Source organism: Bubalus bubalis, chromosome 14 (assembly GCF_019923935.1).
Source record: "Bubalus bubalis isolate 160015118507 breed Murrah chromosome 14, NDDB_SH_1, whole genome shotgun sequence".
In the NCBI taxonomy this organism is placed as follows: Eukaryota; Metazoa; Chordata; class Mammalia; order Artiodactyla; family Bovidae; genus Bubalus; species Bubalus bubalis.
This window is the reverse complement of record NC_059170.1, coordinates 82237342-82260026: the sequence shown is the minus strand read 5'-3', so window position 1 is coordinate 82260026 and position 22685 is coordinate 82237342. Positions and strand designations below refer to the sequence as shown.

At 38.9% G+C, this 22685-nt stretch overlaps 1 protein-coding gene across 6 annotated transcripts in view; it reads left to right on the top strand.

Moving 5' to 3' along the window:
- Positions 1 to 22685, top strand: part of PLCB1 (phospholipase C beta 1) — an 849858-nt gene that overhangs the window by 533913 nt on the left and 293260 nt on the right. For all 6 annotated transcript variants that reach the window (XM_025264704.3, XM_025264705.3, XM_044928314.2 and 3 more), the window contains exon 4: positions 17431 to 17568. In XM_025264704.3, coding sequence (XP_025120489.1) covers positions 17431 to 17568 — 138 coding nt within the window. The remainder of the gene's footprint in view (positions 1 to 17430; positions 17569 to 22685) is intronic.

The window sequence follows — 22685 nt, the reverse complement described above, 5'->3', positions numbered from 1 at the left end:
TTGGTCATAACTTTCCTTCCAAGGAGTAAGTATCTTCTAATTTCATGGCTGCAATTACCATCTGCAGTGATTTTGGATCCCAGAAAAATAAAGTCTGACACTGTTTCCCCATCTATTTGCCATGAAGTGATGGGACCAGATGCCATGATCTTAGTTTTCTGAATGTTGAGCTTTAAGCCAACTTCTTCACCCTCCTCTTTCACTTTCATCAAGAGGTTTTTGAGTTCCTCTTCACTTTCTGCCATAAGGGTGGTGTTATCTGCATATCTGAGGTTATTGATATTTCCCTTGGCAGTCTTAATTCCAGCTTGTGCTTCCTTCAGCCCAGCATTTCTCATGATGTACTCTGGATACAATTTAAATAAGTATGGCGACAATATACAGCCTTGATGTACTCCTTTTCCTATTTGGAACCAGTCTGTTGTTCCATGTCCCGTTCTAACTGTTGCTTCCTGACCTGCATACAAATTTCTCAAGAGGCAAGTCAGGTGGTCTTTCAGAATTTCCCACAGTATATTGTGATCCACACAGTCAAAGGCTTTGGCATAGTCAATAAAGCAGAAATAGATGTTTTTCTGGAACTCTCTTGCTTTTTTGATGATCCAGCGGATGTTGGCAATTTGATCTCTTGTTCCTCTGCCTTTTCTAAAACCAGCTTGAACATCTGGAAGTTCATGGTTCACGTATTGCTGAAGCCTGGCTTGTAGAATTTTAAGCATCACTTTACTAGCATGTGAGATGAATGCAATTGTGTGGTAGGTTGAGCATTCTTTGGCATTGCCTTTCTTTGGGATTGGGATGAAAACTGACCTTTTCCATTCCTGTGGCCACTGCTGAGTTTTCCAAATTTGTTGGCATATTGAGTGCAGCACTTTCACAGCATCATGTTTCAGGACTTGAAAGAGCTCAACTGGAATTCCATCACCTCCACTAGTTTTGTTAGTAGTGATGCTTCCTAAGGCCCACTTAACTTCACATTCTAGGATGTCTGGCTCTAGGTGAGTGATCACACCATTGTGATTATCTGGGCCATGCAGATCTTTTTTGTACAGTTCTCCTGTGTATTCTTGCCACCTCTTCTTAATATCTTCTTCTTTTGTTAGGTCCCTACTATTTCTGTCCTTTATCAAGCCCATCTTTGCATGAAATATTCCCTTGGTATCTCTAATTTTCTTGAAGAGATCTCTAATCTTTCCCATTCTATTATTTTCCTCTATTTCTTTGCATTGATCAGTGAGGAAGGCTTTCTTATCTCTCCTTGTTATCCTTTGGAACTCTGCATTCAAATGGGTATATCTTTCCTTTTCTCCTTTGCTTTCCTCTTCCCTTCTGTTCACAGCTACTTGTAAGGCCTCCTCAGACAGCCATTTTGCCTTTTTGCATTTCTTTTTCTTGGGGATGGTCTTGTTCCCTGTCTCCCATACAGTGTCACAAACTTCCATCCATAGTTCATCAGGCACTCTGTTTATCAGATCTAGTCCCTTAAATCTATTTCTCACTTCCACTGTATAGTCATAAGGGATTTGATTTAGGTCATACCTGAATGGTCTAGTGGTTTTCTCAACTTTCTTCAATTTCAGTCTGAATTTTGCAATAAGGAAGTGATGATCTGAGCCACAATTAGCTCCTGGTCTTGTTTTTGCTGACTGTATAGAGCTTCTCCATCTTCCGCTGCAAAAGATATAATCAATCTGAATTCAGTGTTGACCATCTAGTGATGTCCATGTGTAGAATCTTCTCTTGTGTTGTCGGAAGAGGGTGTTTACTATGACCAGTGTGTTCTCTTGTCAGAACTCTATTAGCCTTTGCCCTGCTTCATTCTGTACTCCAAGGCCAAATTTGCCTGTTACTCCAGGTGTTTCTTGACTTCCTACTTTTGCATTCCAGGCTCCTATAATGAAAAGGACATCTATTTTGGGTGTTAGTTCTAGAATGTCTTGTAGGTCTTCATATAACCATTCAACTTCAGCTTCTTAAGCATTACTAGTTGGGGCATAGACTTGGAAATCCGTGATATTGAATAGTTTGCCTTGGAAATGAACAGAGATCATTATTAATATGTGTATAACTTCTTAGAGTTGCTCTTACATATAATATTGAATCATAAATATGACTTCTAAATGCTGCATAAAATTCCATTCTATGTGCTTAAGTGATTTTTGTTTTATATGTTGACTTGAAATACCACTAAATTACTCAAGAGTTTTGCAAATCACTTGGATTTTGTAAAATCAAATTCATAATAAAGACACTAATTCATAGTTCTTTTGTTATAGTTACATAAATATCTAATGTATCACACTTTGAAGATGCTTTGTTTATTCTAAATAAGTATTCAAAATGACCCTCTTAAAATATAATGGGCTTAGAAATCAGTATGTTTGATGAAGTGCTTTATAATTCAATCATCTACTTCCACTAACTAAATGTAACAATGCACAGAAATCTTTGTTATCATCTGTCTTGTGGGGAGACCTATTCAAAATGTGTCACCTCTCTTTAAGCCATTTAAAAATTGGTCTTTAAATGTATATACTTCATTTGGCTTCCTTAGGCTACATTGTGATAAATATAAAATGCTTTTAATGATATGAACCAAAGGAAAAAATATATATTTGACAGGTTAAAGAACAATGACCTGAAATCCATGGAAGGAAAAGTGTAACAAATCCATTTGACGTCTTGCTCTGCAGGTTGTTTTGCTGTATTTAGAATCTAATCCAGGGTAAACCTGAAGTCAGGGGCTTTCTTTCTGTAGCCATTCTCTGGTAGAGAGGACTCTGGCAATCAGATTCCTTCACAAGGAGGAATGATCTCCAAGGCACCTCAGACTCGCATATTAAAAACCCAGTTCGTGACCATACCAGCTACTCCCCCCCCAGACCTAAATTTGTTCCTGGTTATTAAACATAGCCATTATCATAAATTCAAAAAGATGAATTTACAAGCAAAGAAATTATATTAAAAACAAAGGTAATAAATGCTCAAAACTTTGCTTTCTATTTATTGTGTTATATTTTATGATTATCTGTGATCTCGAGGCTGCCCGTAGCTCTTGTATCTGTACAGTGAAATAGTATATAATAGTGTGCTGCTGTACATCTCTTTCCACGTCTGACGTCAGTGATGTTATTCAGGCAGCTCGCATTTGCTGTGGTGATAGTATTCGCACTATGAAAAGCAGGAAATGCCACAACTGTGGCCCCCATAGGGCTGTGGGGGCTTTGTTCTTGTTTGCTTGCTTGGGTTTTGTTTTTGTTTCTTTTTTACCTTTGAAACCCTTAAATATGTACCAGCATACCATAAGAGGCGACCAATTTCTGCACGTGTGTGTTTTAAGTTGCTTCTGTCGTGTCCACTCTTTCTGACCCTATGGACTGTAGCCCACCTGGCTCCTCTGTCTGTGGAATTCTCCAGGCAAGAATACTGGAGTGGGTTGCCATGCCCTACTCCAGGGGATCTTCCCAACCTGGGGATTGAACAAGCGTCTCTTATGTCTCCTGCACTGGCCGGCGGGTTCTTTACCACTAGCACCACCTGGGAAGCCCAGCCTATTCATGGTTCAGTGTAATCCATTTTTGTCCTTAATTGTTGAAATTTGCCAACAATGCTAGGAAATCACTAGACTGAAATGAAACTCTGAAGAAATCTTCCAGTATTGTCTAAAGCATATTTTGCACGAAAAATAGTGAATGGGAATCATTAAAGAAAAAAAAAAACGAAAGTGCATGAATCAATCCTCTTGATTCCATTTTATATACTGCTCTATTTTTGAGCCCCCAAGTCAGCTTGTTATGAATTAATCATAAAGCAAATATTTGAAGGAATTAATTAGAGAACTCAGGAAGTGGAATAATTTGAGCTAATCCTTGACAATAGGATGATTTCTCTTGATATGAAACTGGGTTACTTTAAAATTCATCCTAAAACAGTCCATGCATTAAATGTTAATCGTCTTAAGATGATGTCAAAACATTTAGTTTACCAGTTTCCAAAGGATTTAAAAAATCACCCAGGGCCTACTTTGATAGAGAAGAGAAAAGATGACTGAAAAGAGTGGGAAGGAGCAGAAAAGATGAAAAAGAGGGTAAGTGATATTTAAGAACAAAGTTAAAGTAAATGACTTTAAAAGTGATCAAGCGTTGCTGGTAAAACTGGTCAACCACCTGTAAAAGAGTGAAACGAACACTTTCTAACACCATACACAAAAATAAACTCAAAATGTATTAAAAATCTAAATGTAAGACCAGAAACTATAAAACTCTTAGAGGAAAACATAGGCAAAACACTCTCTGACAAAAATCACAGTAAGATCCTCTATGACCCACCTCCCAGAGTAATGGAAATACAAGCAAAAATAAACAAATGGGACCTAATTAAACTTAAACACTTTTGCACAATGAAGGAAACTATAAACAAGGTGAAAAGACAGCCTTCAGAGTGGGAGAAAATAATAGCAAATGAAGCAACTGACAAAGAATTAATCTCACAAATATACAAGCAGCTCATGCAGCTTAATACAAGAAAAATAAATGACCCAATCAAAAAATGGGCCAAAGAACTGAACAGACATTTCTCCGAGGAAGATATACAGATGGCTAACAAACACATGAAAAGATGCTCAACATCACTCATTATCAGAGAAATGCAAATCAAAACCACAATGAGGTACCATCTCACTCCAGTCAGAATGGCCGCTATCAAAAAGTCTACAAACAATAAATGCTGGAGAGGGTGTGGAGAAAAGGGAACCCTCTTACACTGTTGGTGGGAATGCAAACTAGCACAGCCACTCTGGAGAACAGTGTGGAGATTCCTTAAAAAACTGGAAATAGAACTGCCATACAACCCAGCAATCCCGCTGCTGGGCATTCACTCCAAGGAAACCAGAATTGAAAGAGACACGTGTACCCCAATGTTCATCACAGCACTGTTTACAATAGCTAGGACATGGAAGCAACCTAGATGTCCATCTGCAGACAAATGGATAAGAAAGCTGTAGTACATATACACAATGGACTATTACTCAACCATTAAAAAGAATGCATTTGAATCAGTTCTAATGAGGTGGATGAAACTGAAGCCTATTATACAGAATGAAGTAAGTCAGAAAGCAAAACACCAATACAGTATATTAATGCATATATATGGACTTTAGATGGGGCTTCCCTGGTGGCTCAGAGGTTAAAGTGTCTGCCTGGAATTCAGGAGACCCGGGTTTGAGAAAGATGGTAATGATGATGTTATATGGGAGACAGCAAAAGAGACACAGATGTAAAGAACAGACTTTTGGACTCTGGGGGAAGACGAGGGTGGGATGATTTGAGAGAATAGCATTGAAACATATATATTAGCATATGTGAAATAGATCACCAGTCCAGGTTCGATGCATGAGACAGGGCACTCAGGGCCGGTACACTGGGATGACCCTGAGGGATGAGATGGGGAGGAAGGTAGGAGGGGGGTTCAGGATGGGGGACACATGTACACCTGTGGCTGATTCATGTCAATGTATGGCAAAAACCACTACAATATTGTAAACTAATTAGCCTCCAATTAAAATTAATTAATTAATTTAAAAAAACTAAGTGCACGTGGACAAGTAAAATGCAAAGAATTGGCTAATAATGTCCTGGGAATACCTAACTGCTTTTTTGTACAATTTTTGTAAAGTTTTGAGAGCTTCAAACTCGTTGAATTCTCATTTCATTCCTGTTTAGAAATGTACTAACAATCTTGGTGATATCATAATGGCATGGAGATATTATTGACCTGCCTAATATTACTGACTAGAAACATTCAAATAACTCTCAAGATAATTGTTTTCTCATTGAAAGTTGCAGTCTTAGAGATGACAACTTTGGGCTTCAGGTAAAATGTTGAATTGTTTTGAAGGATGGATAGCAAAGAGCTTTAGAAAACATTTTCTTACTTTCAAAGAGAAGCATGTACATTAAAAGGCATATTTAATACAGGACTTGTTTAGATGCTACTAGTTATTTGTTGTCGGAGAAGGCAATGGCACCCCACTCCAGTACTCTTGCCTGGAAAATCCCATGGATGGAGGAGCCTGGTAGGCTGCAGTCCATGGGGTCGCTAAGAGTCAGACACGACTGAGCAACTTCACTTTCACTTTTCACTTTCCTGCACTGGATAAGGAAATGGCAACCTACTCCAGTGTTTTTGCCTGGAGAATCCCAGGGACAGGGGAGCCTGGTGGGCTGCTGTCTATGGGGTCGCACAGAGTCGGACACGACTGAAGTGACTTAGCAGTAGCAGTAGCAGTTATTTCTTGTAAAAGTAGGCATCAGACCTCCTCCAGACTTTGAATTATAAAGAGCTTTATAGCTCTATGTTCCTGAATGAATAATATATTATTGATCTTTATTCATTATGGAATATAGTTAATTTATCTAGAATAATGGAAAAGAAAAGAGATATGAATAAAACTAGGATATAAATCTGAAAATTTGAAATATTTTTAGAATCTTTAATAGACACATATTCCATCTATTGGATTGGCCAAAAGGTTCATTTGCATTTTTCTATAAGGTGCTATGGAAAAATCTGAATAAACATTTTGGCCAATCCAATATATTTGGGTTCTAGATAAATTATCCAATTTACTTCAAACTCATTCAGTTTTCCTATAACAAATTGACAGGAAAATTTCTCTCCTATAAACTTCTATGCGTGCATGCTAAGTTGCTTCAGTCATGTCTGACTCTGTGCTACCCTATGGACTGTAGCCTGCCAGGTTCCTCTGTCCATGGGATTCTCAAGGCTGGAGTGGGTTGCCATGCCCTCCTCCAGGGGATGTTCCCGACCCAGGGATCGAACCTGCATCTCTTATGTCTCCTGCACTAGTGCCACCTGGGGAGCCCCTGAGCTTCCTATTTCTTTATAATTTTAATAAGGAGAGAGAAGGAGGTAAGCAGCCTACAGTCTTTTCACTGCTATTTTTCATGTGATACTTAAAATAAGTTTATTATGTCAGTCATCATAAGAAATATATGAATTATTTCTTTACATGTGACACAGTACAGTTGCAGATTTAAATGTGATCACCACTCTAATGCTTTAAGGTGAGTAGGCATCATCATCAAGCATGTGAGTGAAAATTAAGCTGAAGCTCAGAAAAAATAAGTTGAAGCTGGTTAAACATAGGAGTCAGAAACATAATAGTTGTAGAAGTGTCTTTTAGCACTCTTTAAATTATGCTTCTTGTGGAAGAGCAAGTTAAGGAAAATATAAAAGTTAAGTGTGTGTGTGTTTAAAATATAGGTAGAAGCTGTAAATATATAAATGTAAATATAAATATATGTCTTTCTTGGTAAGTCACAAAGTAGATAAATAAATATATATATTTATAAATAAACATATATATAAATATATATATTTATAACTAAATATTTATAAATGTATACATATATTTATCTACTTTGTGACTTACCAAGAAAGACATATATTGATATTTACATTTATAAATTTACAGCTTCTACCTATATTTTAACATGTTCTGGTGCCCTTAAGAAATTAAATTATCCAGTAGATGCCCCCATATTGTATTTCATTTTCAGGCTATTGATTTCTTTTTCAAGTATTGATTTCTTGTTATGTGCTGCCCTGAGCACTTAACATATAATTATTCATTTATTCCTGTAACAAAGACACTGAATCACAGAAGGGTTAAGAAAACTCAAGAAGTTGCATTACTTTTAACTGGCTCACTCAAAACTCAGTCAGTGAAACAGGATACAATTTCCACGGTCTCCCTCCAACTGTCAGAAGTCCTTAGCATCTATGCTAAGCACCCAGATTTTCCAGAAATGGCAAAGGGAGTATTGTTTGTGTTTGTCATTAGTAGGGAATTGTTGGACCTTCTTTTTTTATATGCTTAATTTTAACTTACATTCTGAGGTTTCAGAAACCCCGTGGGTGCCCTCTAACTGTGTCAAATACCATATAAGGAGGCAGATCCCACAACAAAATAGGAAAAAAAAAAAATCTAACCAATAAAGGACTCATGGCCTAGAGACAACTTAGTAAACACTATCTGCACTCTTTTAACAAACGGGCCTCATTATTCTAAAACTTGGGCACAGTGATATTGAAACTTACCCAGAAGCAGCTCACACACACAAAGCTCAAGGGGACTACATGTCACCTTTCTATGGTGGATTTTAAACAGGAAGGGAGATACGAGGGCTAATTGCCTGATTTGCACAGACCACGAGCCCTCAGGACGTGTGGCTCTTCATGCATTGGAGTGGAAATGACTGTGCATATGAATTTAGCTGACAGTTAGGTGGTGGCTGCATGTGTCAAAGAAGGCCATGGGGAGAGTTTGAGGAATGAATGACAAGCTATCTATACTTCAGAATTTTTCAGTTTGACAAATACTGACTAGATGTGGTGGAGGAAACTGACTACTCTTCCCACTGACTTTTCAAAAAAAAACAACTGCTATATATTTCATGCATTTGACATTCCATAAAGATGATTGACAGGCAGGCCTGGCATGCTGCAGTTCATGGGGTCGCAAAGAGTCGGGCACAACTGAGCGGCTGAACTGAACTGAACTGAAAGATGATTGTGCTAATAATGATTGAACTTGGCTGTTTAGCTTCCATTCTTTCTGAACAAGACAAGAGGCACCATTAGAGCATATTTCTTTCCTATTTTAATTTCACATTTGGATTATTTTGTATTTTAAGGAGCTGCCTAAATTATCACTACGAAACATGACTTGAACGGATGCCAGTTTATTTAAGTTTATTCTGCCATCTGAACTATTTGCTCAATTTTTATATCAACTCCATCAAGTTGTATTTATATTTATATTTCAACAGTTTGTTAGTTTTTAGCTCAATAAACTAATATCCGGCATCTTCAAGGCACTTTGTTTTGGATGGATATGCATAGGTAGGCCAACTAAAATTTCTCTTCACCACTGAAAGATTTCTTTACTCGTACATGGAAGTCTCCCATGTGCAGTGGAGATTGTATGCAACTTCATCACCACTATATCCAAACAAGCATAAGGATTCTTGCTATGATAATGCCTCTGTAAGATAAGAAGGTCGGTACTGCTCTTTTTCTTTCTAATATTTGCTGATAGTCACTTTCCTTTGCTATAGTCAGTCTATTCTCACCTAACTCTTCCTTCCATCTAAAAGAAGAGCTGAAAATATTCAAGCTCCCCCATTGTCACTTACAGGAAAAAATGGATAAACAACACCCACCTGGGTTTTCCAGGTGGTACTAGGGGTAAAGAACCCACCTGCCTATGCAGGAGACATAAGAGATGCAGATTCGATCCCTGGGTCGGGAAGATCCCCTGGAGGAGGGCATGGCAACCCACTCCAGTATTCTTACCTGGAGAATCCTAGGGACAGAGGAGCCTGGGGGTCTACAGTCCATAAGGCTGCAGAGTCAACCACACTGAAGCAACTTGGTGTGCACACACAGCTCGCACGTACTCCAGGTCTTCCCCTCTGTGGAGGGGGGTATTCACGGCACGGCATTTTGGTGTTCAGTCCACGCACGTGGTGAGTGTTTATCCAAAAAGGCTTGCTGGCTGTGTGAGCTAAACTACTGGTACATCCTAAGAAGAGAATGGTATTCCTCATGACATTTGTAGAAAAGAGAGCAAAACCTTACAGTGAGAATAAGTACTGATTCCAAGAGGATTCATTCATCTATTTTTTTTATTTTCCGAAAGTCAAAAATTAAATTCATGACTTTTATGGAAAACCATCCTCAGCATAAGTTTATATCTTTCCTTCACAACAGAGTTAAATAAAGCATAAACATACTAACGTCACTTTAGTTTAATAATTAATCTATCTCTTTCATTTCTGATTGCTGTACTGAGTTTTAATAGACTTTTACATACCTAGCTTTTATGTAAATGATGGATTAAAGTTACATCCATTTAACTGTAATTCAGATTGAAAACGCTGTATTAAGTGATAGGAATGAAATTAGCCTAATATGTAAATTGCCTCCATAAGCCTAACATCCAGTCAAGATGTATTTTATGGGGATAAAAAATGAGTGAAGTATGTTTTCTGCACCAAGAATGTTTTCTTGTGTCAAAATGAAATCTAAAGGTATTGAAAAGATTTTTTATTTTGTGCATATCTGAACTACAAATAGTTTTTCTTTAAAAGTCATATAAATCAAAGAATGAACGTTGAAACTGGAATTTGACTCTTTTAAAAATCATCCTTTAGCTTGTGATGCTCTCTTTTATTAATTTCAACCATGTTGAATGATATAATTATAGTAACACACACTATCTCAGGTGTAGACTAGTCTTGACTTTTTCAGTTGCCTTTTTCCTAGAAATGGGAATCATTAATCTGAGCAGTTTAGCTTTCTTTGCAGTAGAACTGAAGTAATTTAATCATGAATCCTGATGCTTGAGAGAAAATGAGTTTATTTAGTCAGACAGTCTCTATTTTGTAACTTTTATGGCAACAGAGATGATCCAGCACTTAACTTTAAAAGTACATTTAACTGCCAGGAGTCTTTGTTGGTCTGGCTAATTCCAGCTGTGGAGACACATGAGGGCTCTTCTCTGGGGAGAGTAGGCCTAAGTGACCGATTCCTGAAACTAGAAATTCCAAGTTCACCTCACCTGATTTTTTTCTGAGCTATACTCTTTCAGGCTCTGCAACAGAGAAATTTAATATTTTTATAGAGTTGTGGAGATAGCTTGTTTTTTCCTTTGTAAAAATTGCAAAGAATGTTTATCATTTCAGGAACTAAGAAATATGTTTGAATCTCGTAGTAACCCATGTAGGTAAATCCTTTTCTGAAAACTGGTCAGGAGATTCCATCAATGAGAAGCAAGATATAAATTTCCTTAGTAGAATAGGTTCTGGGGAGAGGGTTTATGCAGATTGTCTGTAGACTTGTGTTATTGTTGCAGCATAGTTTTATTTTGTTTGTTTTTGAAATGCAGCCACTCATGTCCCCAGACCTGAGAAACAGTCCCCCAGAGACAACCATAGTTTAGACATGCTTATTTTATTTTTTGTTTGTTTGTGTTTATTTGTTTGTTGGCTGTGCTATGCGGATCTTTGTTCCCAAACCAGGGACTGAAACGCCGGGCAGTGAAAACGCCAAGTTCTAGCCACTGACTGCCAGGAACTCCCTAGACACATTTACTTTCAGGCCCTTCCACTTAGAAGTTTCTGCAAACACGGGGTGCCTTTGCTCTTTATTCTTCCAGGTGATTTCCCTCTTTTGCCTATTCTCCTAGGATTTCCTCTGCGGAAAACAATAGAGGGCAACTTTTGGTACTTGAAAGGATCAATATCTTTTTCGAAAATACCCTTCACATATCAATCTGCTCAGGAATGAAGAATGAGACTTGAAGCTACCACATCGGATTGGGCTGTTGTGTTCAAAATGAGAAAACTTAGAGTTTAGGGGAAAAGAAAAGTGAAGTCATGTCTTCAGGAAGGTATTTCTAATATAACCAAGTTTGGTGTTGATAAAAATGAAACAGATGAAGAAAAGGGTCAGTTTTAAAGAGAAATAAAATCATTAAGGATGGAAAAGAAAGATACAGTTTAAAAATTCTGATCCATCACCAAGAAAGGGTATTAGAAAGTTGCTTCTTATATATTTAAATGATTTCTCTGTTTACTTTCAGAACTACATAACTCTAAACTAGTGTGGTTTCCCTTGAAAAAATCATTGCAAATGTCTTGCTTCTCCAGTTCATGCTCAATAATCTTTTCATTTATTGTATAATTGTTAACTTGTTTCCTGGTGGCTCAACTGGTAAAGAATCCGCCTGCAATATAGGAGACCTGGGTTCTATCCCTGGGTTGGGAAGATCCCGTGGAGAAGGGAATGGCTACCCACTCCAGAATTCTGGCCTGGAGAATTCCATGGACTGTATAGTCCATGGGGTTACAAAAAGTCATTCATGACCAAGCAACTTTCACTTTCATCTCAGATACATAGGGATATAATAATAAATCCTCAAATAACTACCCCTCATGTTCAATCATCACTGTCATTTGCCAGCCTGCATTATCCCCGCAATCCTAGATATCACTCCTAAATACTTCATTACAAAAATTTAGTTACATAAAACCAATAGCTTTTTAAAATATATATGAACAGTCATTAGTGGGAAAACTTATGGAAATTCCATAGAGTCATCTTTCTTATAAATTCTGTACCTATCAGTATTGTTAGGGAGAGTGAGAATTCTAGAAGTCTTTTTCCAGAATTATTTTCTATTCTGGGCACATTCTCTGGATGCTTTCTACTTGCCTATTTCTCAAGGGAAATTCTAATGAATCCATGAATCAATCAACTATTGATTGATTTAATCAATATTAAACTATTGATTTAATAAGTAGGCAAAAGTATTTTTAATGGACATGTGAATCAGGCAGGAAAGTGTATAGAAGGAAGAGAAAATACTTGAGAGAGAAAAGAGCCAGAGGATGGATCACGTGGCTCTCACTGGAAGGAAGGAACGGTACAAAGTCAGAGAGCCTTTTCATTTCCCCCAAATCGTCCCATTCAATGTAGAAATAAGGATATCAATGAACTCTATAATCACTAGAGCTTTATAATTACAAGTTTCAGGTGGTTTCTGAGGATTATAATTTTCTTCAAGTACACCAAAAAAATTTAAGTACTGATCAATGTGCTTTCTCTCTGAACCTTGCCTCAGTGGTGTTCAAAACCTGGGATGCAGTTAATTGTTTCACACAACAGCTGGTATCGTTCTTTAATCAGCCTTCAGAAAAAGTTCATTCTTCCTGAACGTTTTTCCTTAATTTTTCATTAATGGTAAAATGATAAAAATTTCCCCTCTTGCTATGATTGTTTGTTCAGTATTTTTTTACTGTATTCCTTTCCTTTTCTAGGTCATGCAAATTACGTTTTTGTGATAGCGTTTGATCTTTCACAGAAACCTGACGTTCTTAACAAATTATCAATGTGTTAGTTAAATTGAAGTTTCTGTTATATTGAGTGCAGCTTTGAAATGAGATTTTCTGTCTTCCTAACTTACCTGAAAGGGTTCCTCTTCATACAGCCAAACAGAGGAGAATGTTTATTAAGTAAAGGGAGAATTAATGTCACCAAATAAAATAGCTCAGCTAGAAAGATAGTACTTTCTTCTTTTTTGTTTGTTTGTTTGTTTGTTTTTTCTAGTTCTCTATTTCTTTACAAGGGTACTGTGTATAAAAACCTCAGAAGGGAGATCAGAATAGCCAGCCTAAGTCATTAAGCTGTGTTGATCCAGCATGTAGTTAAATAAATAAGAATGTAAGTTATTCCTTGCTCAGAAGCTGGCTGCAAATTTGCTAAGTGATTCATTTGAGGCTAGTTTTCTGCATGACCCTCTCATTTTCTTCAGGACCTGTCTTATGAAAGGAAAATAAATTCAGCCAAACCAACAGAGCACTATGGTAGATTTTATTATGAATTCAGAAACTTTGGAAACATCCTTTTCCCAGCCTGTCTAGGTCTCCAAAAGATACATGCTTCTGATTTCCTAAAGAACATCTGCTCTGCAAAGACTGCAGAATTTCTCTATGTCCAAATCCCAGTATTTGTGAGACTAGAATAGAGATACCAAAGGAACATTTCATGCAAAGATGGGCACAATAAAGGACAGAAATGGTATGGACCTGACAGAAGCAGAAGATATTAAGAAGAGGTGGCAAGAATACACAGAAGAACTATACAGAAAAGATCTTAATGACCAATATAACCATGATGGTCTGATCACTCACCTAGAGCCAGACATCCTGGAGTGCAAAGTCAAGTGGACCTTAGGAAACATCACTAAGAACAAAGCTAGTGGAGGTGATGGAATTCCAGCTAAGCTATTTCAAATCCTAAAAGATGATACTGTTAAAGTGCTGCACTCAGTATGCCAGCAAATTTGGAAAACTCAGCAGGGGCCACAGGACTAGAAAATGTCCGTTTTCATTTCAACTTCAAAGAGGAGCAATGCCAAAGAATGTTCAAACGGCTGCACAATTGCATTCATCTCACATGCTAGCAAAGTAGTGCTCAAAATTCTCTCACATCTTCAACAGTATGTGAGTCAAGAATTTCCAGTTGTTTGAGCTGGATTCAGAAAAAGCAGAGGAACCAGAGATCAAATTGCCAACATCCGTTGGATCATAGAAGAAGCAAGAGAATTCCAGAAAAAACATCTACTTCTGCTTCACTGACTATATACTGAAGCCTTTGACTACATGGATCACAACAAGCTTTGGAAAATTCTTAAAGATTTGGGAATACCAGACCACCTCACCTGCCTCCTGAGAAACCTGTATGCAGGTCATGAAGCAACAATTAGAACTGGACATGGAACAATGGACTGGTTCCAAGTTGAGAAAGGAGTACATCAAGGATGTATATTGTCACACTGCTTATTTAATGTATATGCAAAGTACATCATGCAAATTGCTGGGCTGGATATGTAGAAGCTGGAATCAAGATTGCCAGGGGAAATATCACTAATCTCAGATATGCAGATGATACTACCCTTATGACAGAAAGCAAAGAGGAACTAAAGAGCCTCTTGATGAAAGTGAAAGAGAAGAGTGAAAAAGCTGGCTTCAAACTCAACATTCAGAAAACTAAGACCATGGCATCCAGTCCCATCACTTCACGGAAAATACAAGGGGAAACAATGGAAACAGTGACAGACTTTATTTTGGGGGGCTCCAAAATCACTGCAGATGGTGACTGAAGCCATGAAATCAAAAGACACTTGCTCCTTGGAAGAAAAGCTGTGACAAACCTAGAGAGAGCACTAAAAAGCAGAGACATTACTTTGCTAACAAAAGTCCATCTCGTTTATGGAAGTGAGAGTTGGACCATCAAGTAGCCTGAGAACCAAAGAATTGATGCTTTTGAACTGTGGTGTTGGAGAAGACTCTCGAGAGTCCCTTGGACTGCAAGGGGATCCAACCAGTCCATCCTAAAGGAGATCGGTCCTGGGTGTTCAGTGGAATGACTGATGCTGAAGCTGAAACTCCAATACTTTGGTCACCTGATGTGAAGAACCAACTCACTAGAAAAGACCCTGGTGCTTGGAAAGATAGAAGACAGGAGGAGAAGGAGATAACAAAGGTCGAGATGGTTGGCTGGCATCACTGACTCAATGGACATGAGTTTGAGCAAGCTCCAGGAGATGGTGAAGGACAGGGAAGCCTGGTGTGCTGCAGTCCATGGGGTCACAAAAAGTCAGACAAGACTGAGCAGCTGAACAGCAGCAGTCGCCTGTGCTGGCATCTTGCTGCATCTCACAGCCACGCTTTCTCCATTGCTGATGCTGGAGGTGGCCCGCGCTGCACCCTCAGCTAATTTCCTGACCCAGCCCTAGATGGCATTGCTATGCTTTGATTCTGCCAGAACCACCTTTTTCATTTAAAATGTGTCCATGAGGAGAGGGATGAGATTTTTGCATTTCAATTCATGGGTTGATTGGAGGAAATCGAGGGAGAATTGTGACACATAAAAATGTGTTACTGAATGACAGAATGATCTTCACTGCAGACGTCTTCCTTCCAGTTCTATTGAAATATAACTGACATCACCTTGGAAGCTTACGTTCACAGCATGTTGGTTTGTTACACTTACATATTGCAAAATGGTTGCCAGCAGAGTGTTAGCTAACACCTCCATCACCTCACATAATTATCACTTCTTTTCTTCTGGTAAGAGCATTTAAGATCTACTCCCCTCCTATTTTTCAAGTATGTAATATAACATTATCAATATTAATTATAATCACATGCTGGACAATAGATGTTCACACCTTATATCTGGAAATTTATACCCTTTGACCAACATCTTCCCATTTTTTCCCATCCTCCAGTTCCTGATAACCACCACTCTATAATCTCTCTTACTATGATTTCAGAACTTTTAGATTACAGGTAAGTGATATCATGCGGTATTTGTCTTTCTCTTTCTGACTTCTTTCACTTACCATGATACCATGAGTATCATAAATCTTGATCCAGAAATCCTTTCTCCACAACCTTTGGGCAAGTTGTTTCACCTCTCTGGGCTTTTCTGGGGTGAGAGACTTCAAGTCATACCAATTTCTATTAAGAATAAAAGGCAACTTTGTCCTGAGATTATCATACTAAGTGAAGTAAGCCACACAGAGAAAGACAAGCATCATATGATATTGCTATATGTGGAATCTAAAAATATGATACAAAAGAACTTGTTTACAACACAGTCATAGAAAACAAACATGGTTACCAAAGAAGAAAGGAGGGAGGAAGGATAAATTAGGAGCTTGGGATTAACATATACACACTAGATATCCTGTAATAATCTATGAGGGAAAAAAAATCTGGAAAAGAATATATTCATATGAAAAGTGAAAGTGTTAGTCGCTCAGTCATGTCTGACTGTTTGCAACCCATGGACTGTAGCCCATCAGGCTTCTCTGCCCATGGAATTCTCCAGGCAAGAATACTAGAGTGGGTAGCCATTTCCTTCTTCAAGGGATCTTCCTGACCCGGGAAATGAACCTAGGTCTTCTGCATTACAGGCAGATTCTTTACTGTCTGAGCCACCAGGGAAGCTTTGCTAAGCTAAGTCGTTTCAGTCGTGTCCGACTCTGTGCGACCCATGGACGGCAGCCCACCAGGCTCCTCTGTCCATGGGATTTTCCAGGCAAGAACACTGGAGTGGGGTGCCATCGCCTTCTCCGCTCTCTGTCTCTGCTGCTGCTGCTGCTGCTAAGTTGCTTCAGTTGTGTCCGACTCTGTGCGACCCCATAGACAGCAGCCTACCAGGCTCCCCCGTCCCTGGGATTCTCCAGGCAAGAACACTGGAGTGGGTTGCCATTTCCTTCTCCAATGCATGAAAGTGAAAAGTGAAAGTGAAGTCGCTCAGTCGTGTCCGACTCTTTGCGACCCCATGGACTGCAGCCTACCAGGCCGCTCCATCCATGGGACTTTCCAGGCAAGAGTACTGGAGTCGGGTGCCATTGCCCTCTCCCTCTCTGTCTCTGCTGCTGCTGCTAAGTCGTTTTAGTCGTGTCCAACTCTGTGCGACCCCAGAGACGGCAGCCCACGAGGCCCGGTCCCGTCCCTGGGATTCTCCAGGCAAGAACACTGGAGTGGGTTGCCATTTCCTTCTCCAAAATGTTATATTACATAGGGAAGCTTTACATATATATATATATATATATATATATATATATAAACCAAATCACTTTACTATACACCTGAAACTAACACAACATTGTCAATCAACTGTGCTTCAATAAAAATTTTAAAATTAAAAAAATCAAAGAATAAAAGGAAACTTTGTTTTGGGGGCATTCTAGCTCTAATTCTTCTGAAATTATGCTGCCATGTTGGGATCTCTAGCTAACTAATTTTTTCATCTTTGTTTATTATCCAGGACCCTAAATTACGTGAACTTCTGGATGTGGGGAACATTGGGCGCCTGGAACATCGCATGATCACAGTGGTGTATGGGCCTGACTTAGTGAACATCTCCCATTTGAACCTCGTGGCTTTCCAAGAAGAAGTGGCCAAGGTATGGTGGATTGAAACCTTTGAAGCTGATCACCTCAATCTGAATTCGTATGATATTATCCTGATTCCTTTGAAAGACTTTGAGTTTTCATCATATTTATCTTGTGTTAAAATTCCATCTATAAATCAACTCGCTGCCAATTAGAAGTGTGATTCAAATACTTTCAAATAATGGCGTTGACTTAAAATTATGGATTTTTTCGTTAGAAATTAGGCATTTGATATCATTTCTTTTCAAAAGAAAATATAGATGAAACCACATTCCATTTCATCTAAACATCTTATCCCAACTTATTTTCTCTTAGCCTTACCTTCTTCTTTCCATCTGTCTCCTCAAAGGCAGACATTTTCAATACCTATTCAATTTATTTTACAATGGGCAGCACCTAATCCATGATTATGTACATAGTAACTGCTCAATTAGTATGAGAAAGGATGAAAAATTCTTAAAAATTTAAATAAAAAATAATAAAAAATATTTATTCAGCCATGTACTAGAAAGATGAATTAGATAAGGATTCTTCATTAAAGAGTTTCTAATTTACTAAGATAGTGGGCCTTTCAGACGAATACAGAAATAATCAGAAGAAAGGCAGGGTATATCAAACAAGAAGCTATGAACTTCTGGGCAACTTGGACTCAAGTAATTTGATGATTTCTCTAAAACTATTCAATTGCCATTAAAAGAGCTTGAAATGAACATATTGAAGGGAAAGGTTTCTTTTTCCATGATTATAGTTTGTAAGATACTAATGATGGTCCTGGGGCTTCCTTGGTAATTCAGCTGGTAAAGAATCCGCCTGCAATGCAGAAGACCCCGGATTGATTCCTGGGTTGGGGAGATCCACTGGGAAGGCATAGGCTATCCACTCCAGTATTCTTGGGCTTCCTTTGTGGCTCAGCTGGTAAAGAATCCGCCTGCAGTGCGGGACACCTGGGTTCAATCCCTGGGTTGGGAAGATCCCCTGGAGAAGGGAAAGGCTACCCACTCCAGTGTTCTGGCCTGGAGAATTCCATGGACCATATAGTCCATGGGGTCACAAAGAGTTGGACATGACTGAGGGACTTTCACTTTCACTTTCAATGTTGATCCTAACCCTACATACAGTTTCTTTCAAGAGGGGACATGGCTGTAACTATGGCTGATTATTGTTGATGTTTGACAGAAAACAACAAAACTCTGCAAAGCAATTATCCTTCAGTTAAAAAATAAATTAAGTGGCAAAAAAAGTATATGAATCTAAGTAAAAGTTGAAATCTGAATGTCATATCTGTGGCCTTATATAGCTTCTCACCTCATGGATGACAACTATGGGGTCATGTCAGGCCAGTGTTCATTGTCTGAGCATTATGATCTATAATTTTTTGACCTTCAGTGCTCTGATATTTTTCTGAGCTACATACACCAAATAATATGTCCTGACCTCTAATTTATTAGTGATTATTTGTTGTTGTTCAGTCGCTCCAGTCATGTCCTACTCTTTGCAACCCCAACCCCATGGACTGCAGCATGCCAGGCTTCCCTGTCCTTCACCATCTCCCAGAGTTTGCTCAGGCTAATGTCCATTGAGTCGGTGATGCCATCCAACCATCTCATCCTTGTCATCCTCTTCTTCTCTGCCTTCAATCTTTCTCAGCATCAGGGTCTTTTCTAATGAGTCAGCTCTTCGCATCAGGTGGCCAAAGTATTAGAGCTTCAGCTTCAACATCAGTCATTCCAATGAATATTCAGAGTTGATTTCCTTTAGGTTTGATTGGTGTGATCTCCTTGCAGTACAAGGGATTCTCAAGAGTTCTAAAGCATCAATTACCGAATATGGTAGAGGTTTATTTCCAAAAGTTGCATAATAGCAACTTTAATTCTTACAATGGAATGAATAAAATACTATCTAGTTTTGATACTCTGAAGTCTTGAGAAGCTACTTTTTAGAGGCTGTTTTACAAACTCAATCTATTTTATATCTTCAAGTACTAAGTCACCCGTTTACGTCTATGGTATAATTTGTGCTTGGAGAGACTTCAGTTCGGTGAAACACTGTCTGTGTGGCCGCATTGTACTTGCTTTGCAATCATTCTTATTCCGGTACCAGCTGGTAATCAGTTGAGTGTATACACTTCACTTCTCAGTATATGTATGTATGATTGGATGGATGAATGAACATAGATAAATAAATACTAAATATTTCTATAATAATTTTAAAATATCACTGCTAGAACACAATCATATTCAGTTCTTAGTAAAATGACCAATTTATAATATTCATTAACTCTCAGTCAGAAGGATTTACTACATGACAGTAACTTACAGGGAGGCTTTTCCTATGAGTGAATATAGATTTCATATTACAAACCAATCTGCATATTTTATGTCACAATAAACCTTTGTGCACTTATGTTCTAAACATTTTAATTTTCTCCTCTCTGTGGTCTTCTGCTCATTAATTTCCTTTAGAGATTGTGATTAGCAAGCCCTGTAGTATTCCCTGTCAGAACTACATCTATAAACATTTTTCCAGCAGCTACTTGCCTGGTATAATTAATGAAGCTACAGAATATGTTTTGCCTTCCCTGACTGTGATATTCTGTAGGGTATTTTTCCCCCATTGAAATTGCTCATCCAGAAGGTTTAGATTTGCAAACACCATGTGCTCTGAAAACTTAATTTCCACCCTTGTAATTGTCAGTACTGTCTCATAACATCACACCTTCTATTTCGTCTCGGGAGCCAACGTACATGGTACCTTGTGTAGTGGCCGCACCGAAGGAGACAGTTTACCTCATTGTATAGCACGCCCAACAGGAACCTGAGCTTCTCTGAAAGTCAGATGTCTCTGGAAGAAATTGTGGACAAAGGGATTCGGACTCATTCATTCATTCAACACGCATTTGCCAGGTGCCTTCTCGGTGCCAGTGTCAGGGACACAGCATTCTGTAGAAAATAGAGAAATTGTGATGATGAAGCACACTGATTGTGGGTCAGATGGAGGTCTGTGTGGAGGGATAAAGCAGAAGAAGAGTGTGTGATGGTGGAGGAAGGGGAGTATTTCTTGATGGAGTGCTCAGAGAAGGCAAAAATCTGAAGGAAGTTGCTCAACTGCAACAGTATCATCGATTCCTGAGAAATCTGTTCAGTTAATTAATTTTTTTTGTCAGAACCAGGACTTCAACTTTCCTAAATATATTTTTCCAGATTTTCATGCTTTATTTCTTACATAAATCACTTGGGATTTAATTTTTTATTTATTTTTTTAGACAAAGTAACTCCTTTCAAAGATGGATTGGGGAGAAAACTGTGTCTTTAAATTTTTCCCTCTGTGGTTGGACTACACAAGTGGTATCTTTTGTAGTTAAACAACAGTATTCTTCTTGATGTGCAGCACAATTTGCCAACCCTGTGTGTCCTAAGGATCAGATCTCTCTGCTCCCTCAAAGGATACCTCCCTTTAATAGACTTGGAAAATAGGGGGTTTGTTTCACCTCTGTCCTCTGAGTCTCACACTTCTTCCTGCATCTCCTACTGCCTTGAGGACCAATGAGCACATCTGTGTTTGTTGTCCCTGACTTCAGCCCCCCTCTCTGGGATGCCCTGATTCCTCCTCAGAGCTACAGAGAGATGGAGGGTATCATCATCCTTCCCTTTACCCTCCACTGTTAACTCCCAACAGTCCTCCACACACTCCACACACAGGTATTAATACAGGACTCCTGGCAAAGTTGGAGGTACCAGCAAAGGAAATTAGTAAAGGCAATAGAAGTTGATTTCTTGTTTTGTGGTGTAGGCTTTTGAAGGACTTTATTTTGAGGGATATGGAAGCCACTGGAGGGTTTGGAGCAGGTGATAGACATGATCTGACAACTCTTCAGTCAATGATTGACGGCAAGGGAAGAGGCAATAATGGAAGCAGGAAGATCAGTTAAGAAGCTATAGAAATATTTTAATTAGATTGTTAGTGTCTTGAAGGAAGAGGGAGCTTGTAGAGATAAGAAGGGAATCTGAGTATCTGTATCTACATCTACTTAAGGATACCATCAAGAGCATGAACAATTGTGATTGTATGTTGCATGTAAGAAAAAGAGAAGAATAAAGAATGATGTTAGACTTTTGACCCAACAGACAGAAAGGATGGAAGTACCACGTACTCCAAAGGGAGAATTTAAAGTAGAGCACATTTGGTGGTGTACAGCAAGGGTTCAGCTTTGATTATGTTTGGTTTGAGATTATTATTAGATACCCAAGCAGACATGTTGAGTAGGCAGTTAAATATATGAGCCTGGCATTGAATGCATCAATTTTGGAAGTCATCCTGTTATAGATAGTATTTAATGAGCCAGGATGAGATCAGCCGGAACGCAACTGTAGATAGAGAAAATGTTCAAGGCCTGAGTCACTGATATGCCAACTTGAAGAGATTGAGGGGATAAGAGAGAATCAGAAGAAGCAGTCTGACAAGGAGTGGTCAATGGTCTGGCAGTGAGGCAAGTCTGTGAGTTTGGAAGTCAGGGGAAGACAGTGTTTCAAGAAGAGAGTGATCAACAGGGCCAGCTATTGCTCTCAGGTCAAGTAAGATGAAGGCTGACAACTGACTGTCAGATTCAAGGGTATGGAGGTCACTGGTGACCTTGATTAGAGCAACTTTGTGGAATAATGGAATCAAAAGTCTATTGGAGTGGGCTCTGCAGAAGGAAATGGCAACCCACTCCAATATTTTTGCCTAGAAAATCCCGTGGGCAGAGGAGCCCGGTGGGCTGCTGTCCATAGGGCCGCACAGAGTCGGAAACGACTGAAGCAACTTAGCAAGCATGCATGCCTTGGAGAAGGAAATGGCAACCCACTTCAGTAATCTTGCCTGGAGAATCCCAGGGATGGAGGAGCCTGGTGGGCTGCCCTCTATGGGGTCGCACAGAGTCAGACACGACTGAAGCGACTTGGCAGCAGCAGCTCAGGAATCAGTGGAGAGAAATGAAGAAGACAAAAGAGATTGTTCTTGTGGGAAGTTTTGATGTAAAAGGCAGGGGAAAGATGAAAAGATTGCTGGAAGAGGGGAGCAAGATCAAGAGATAGTTTTAAGATGGGAGAAACCACAACATGCATGTCTGCTGGTGGCAATGATCCTGTGG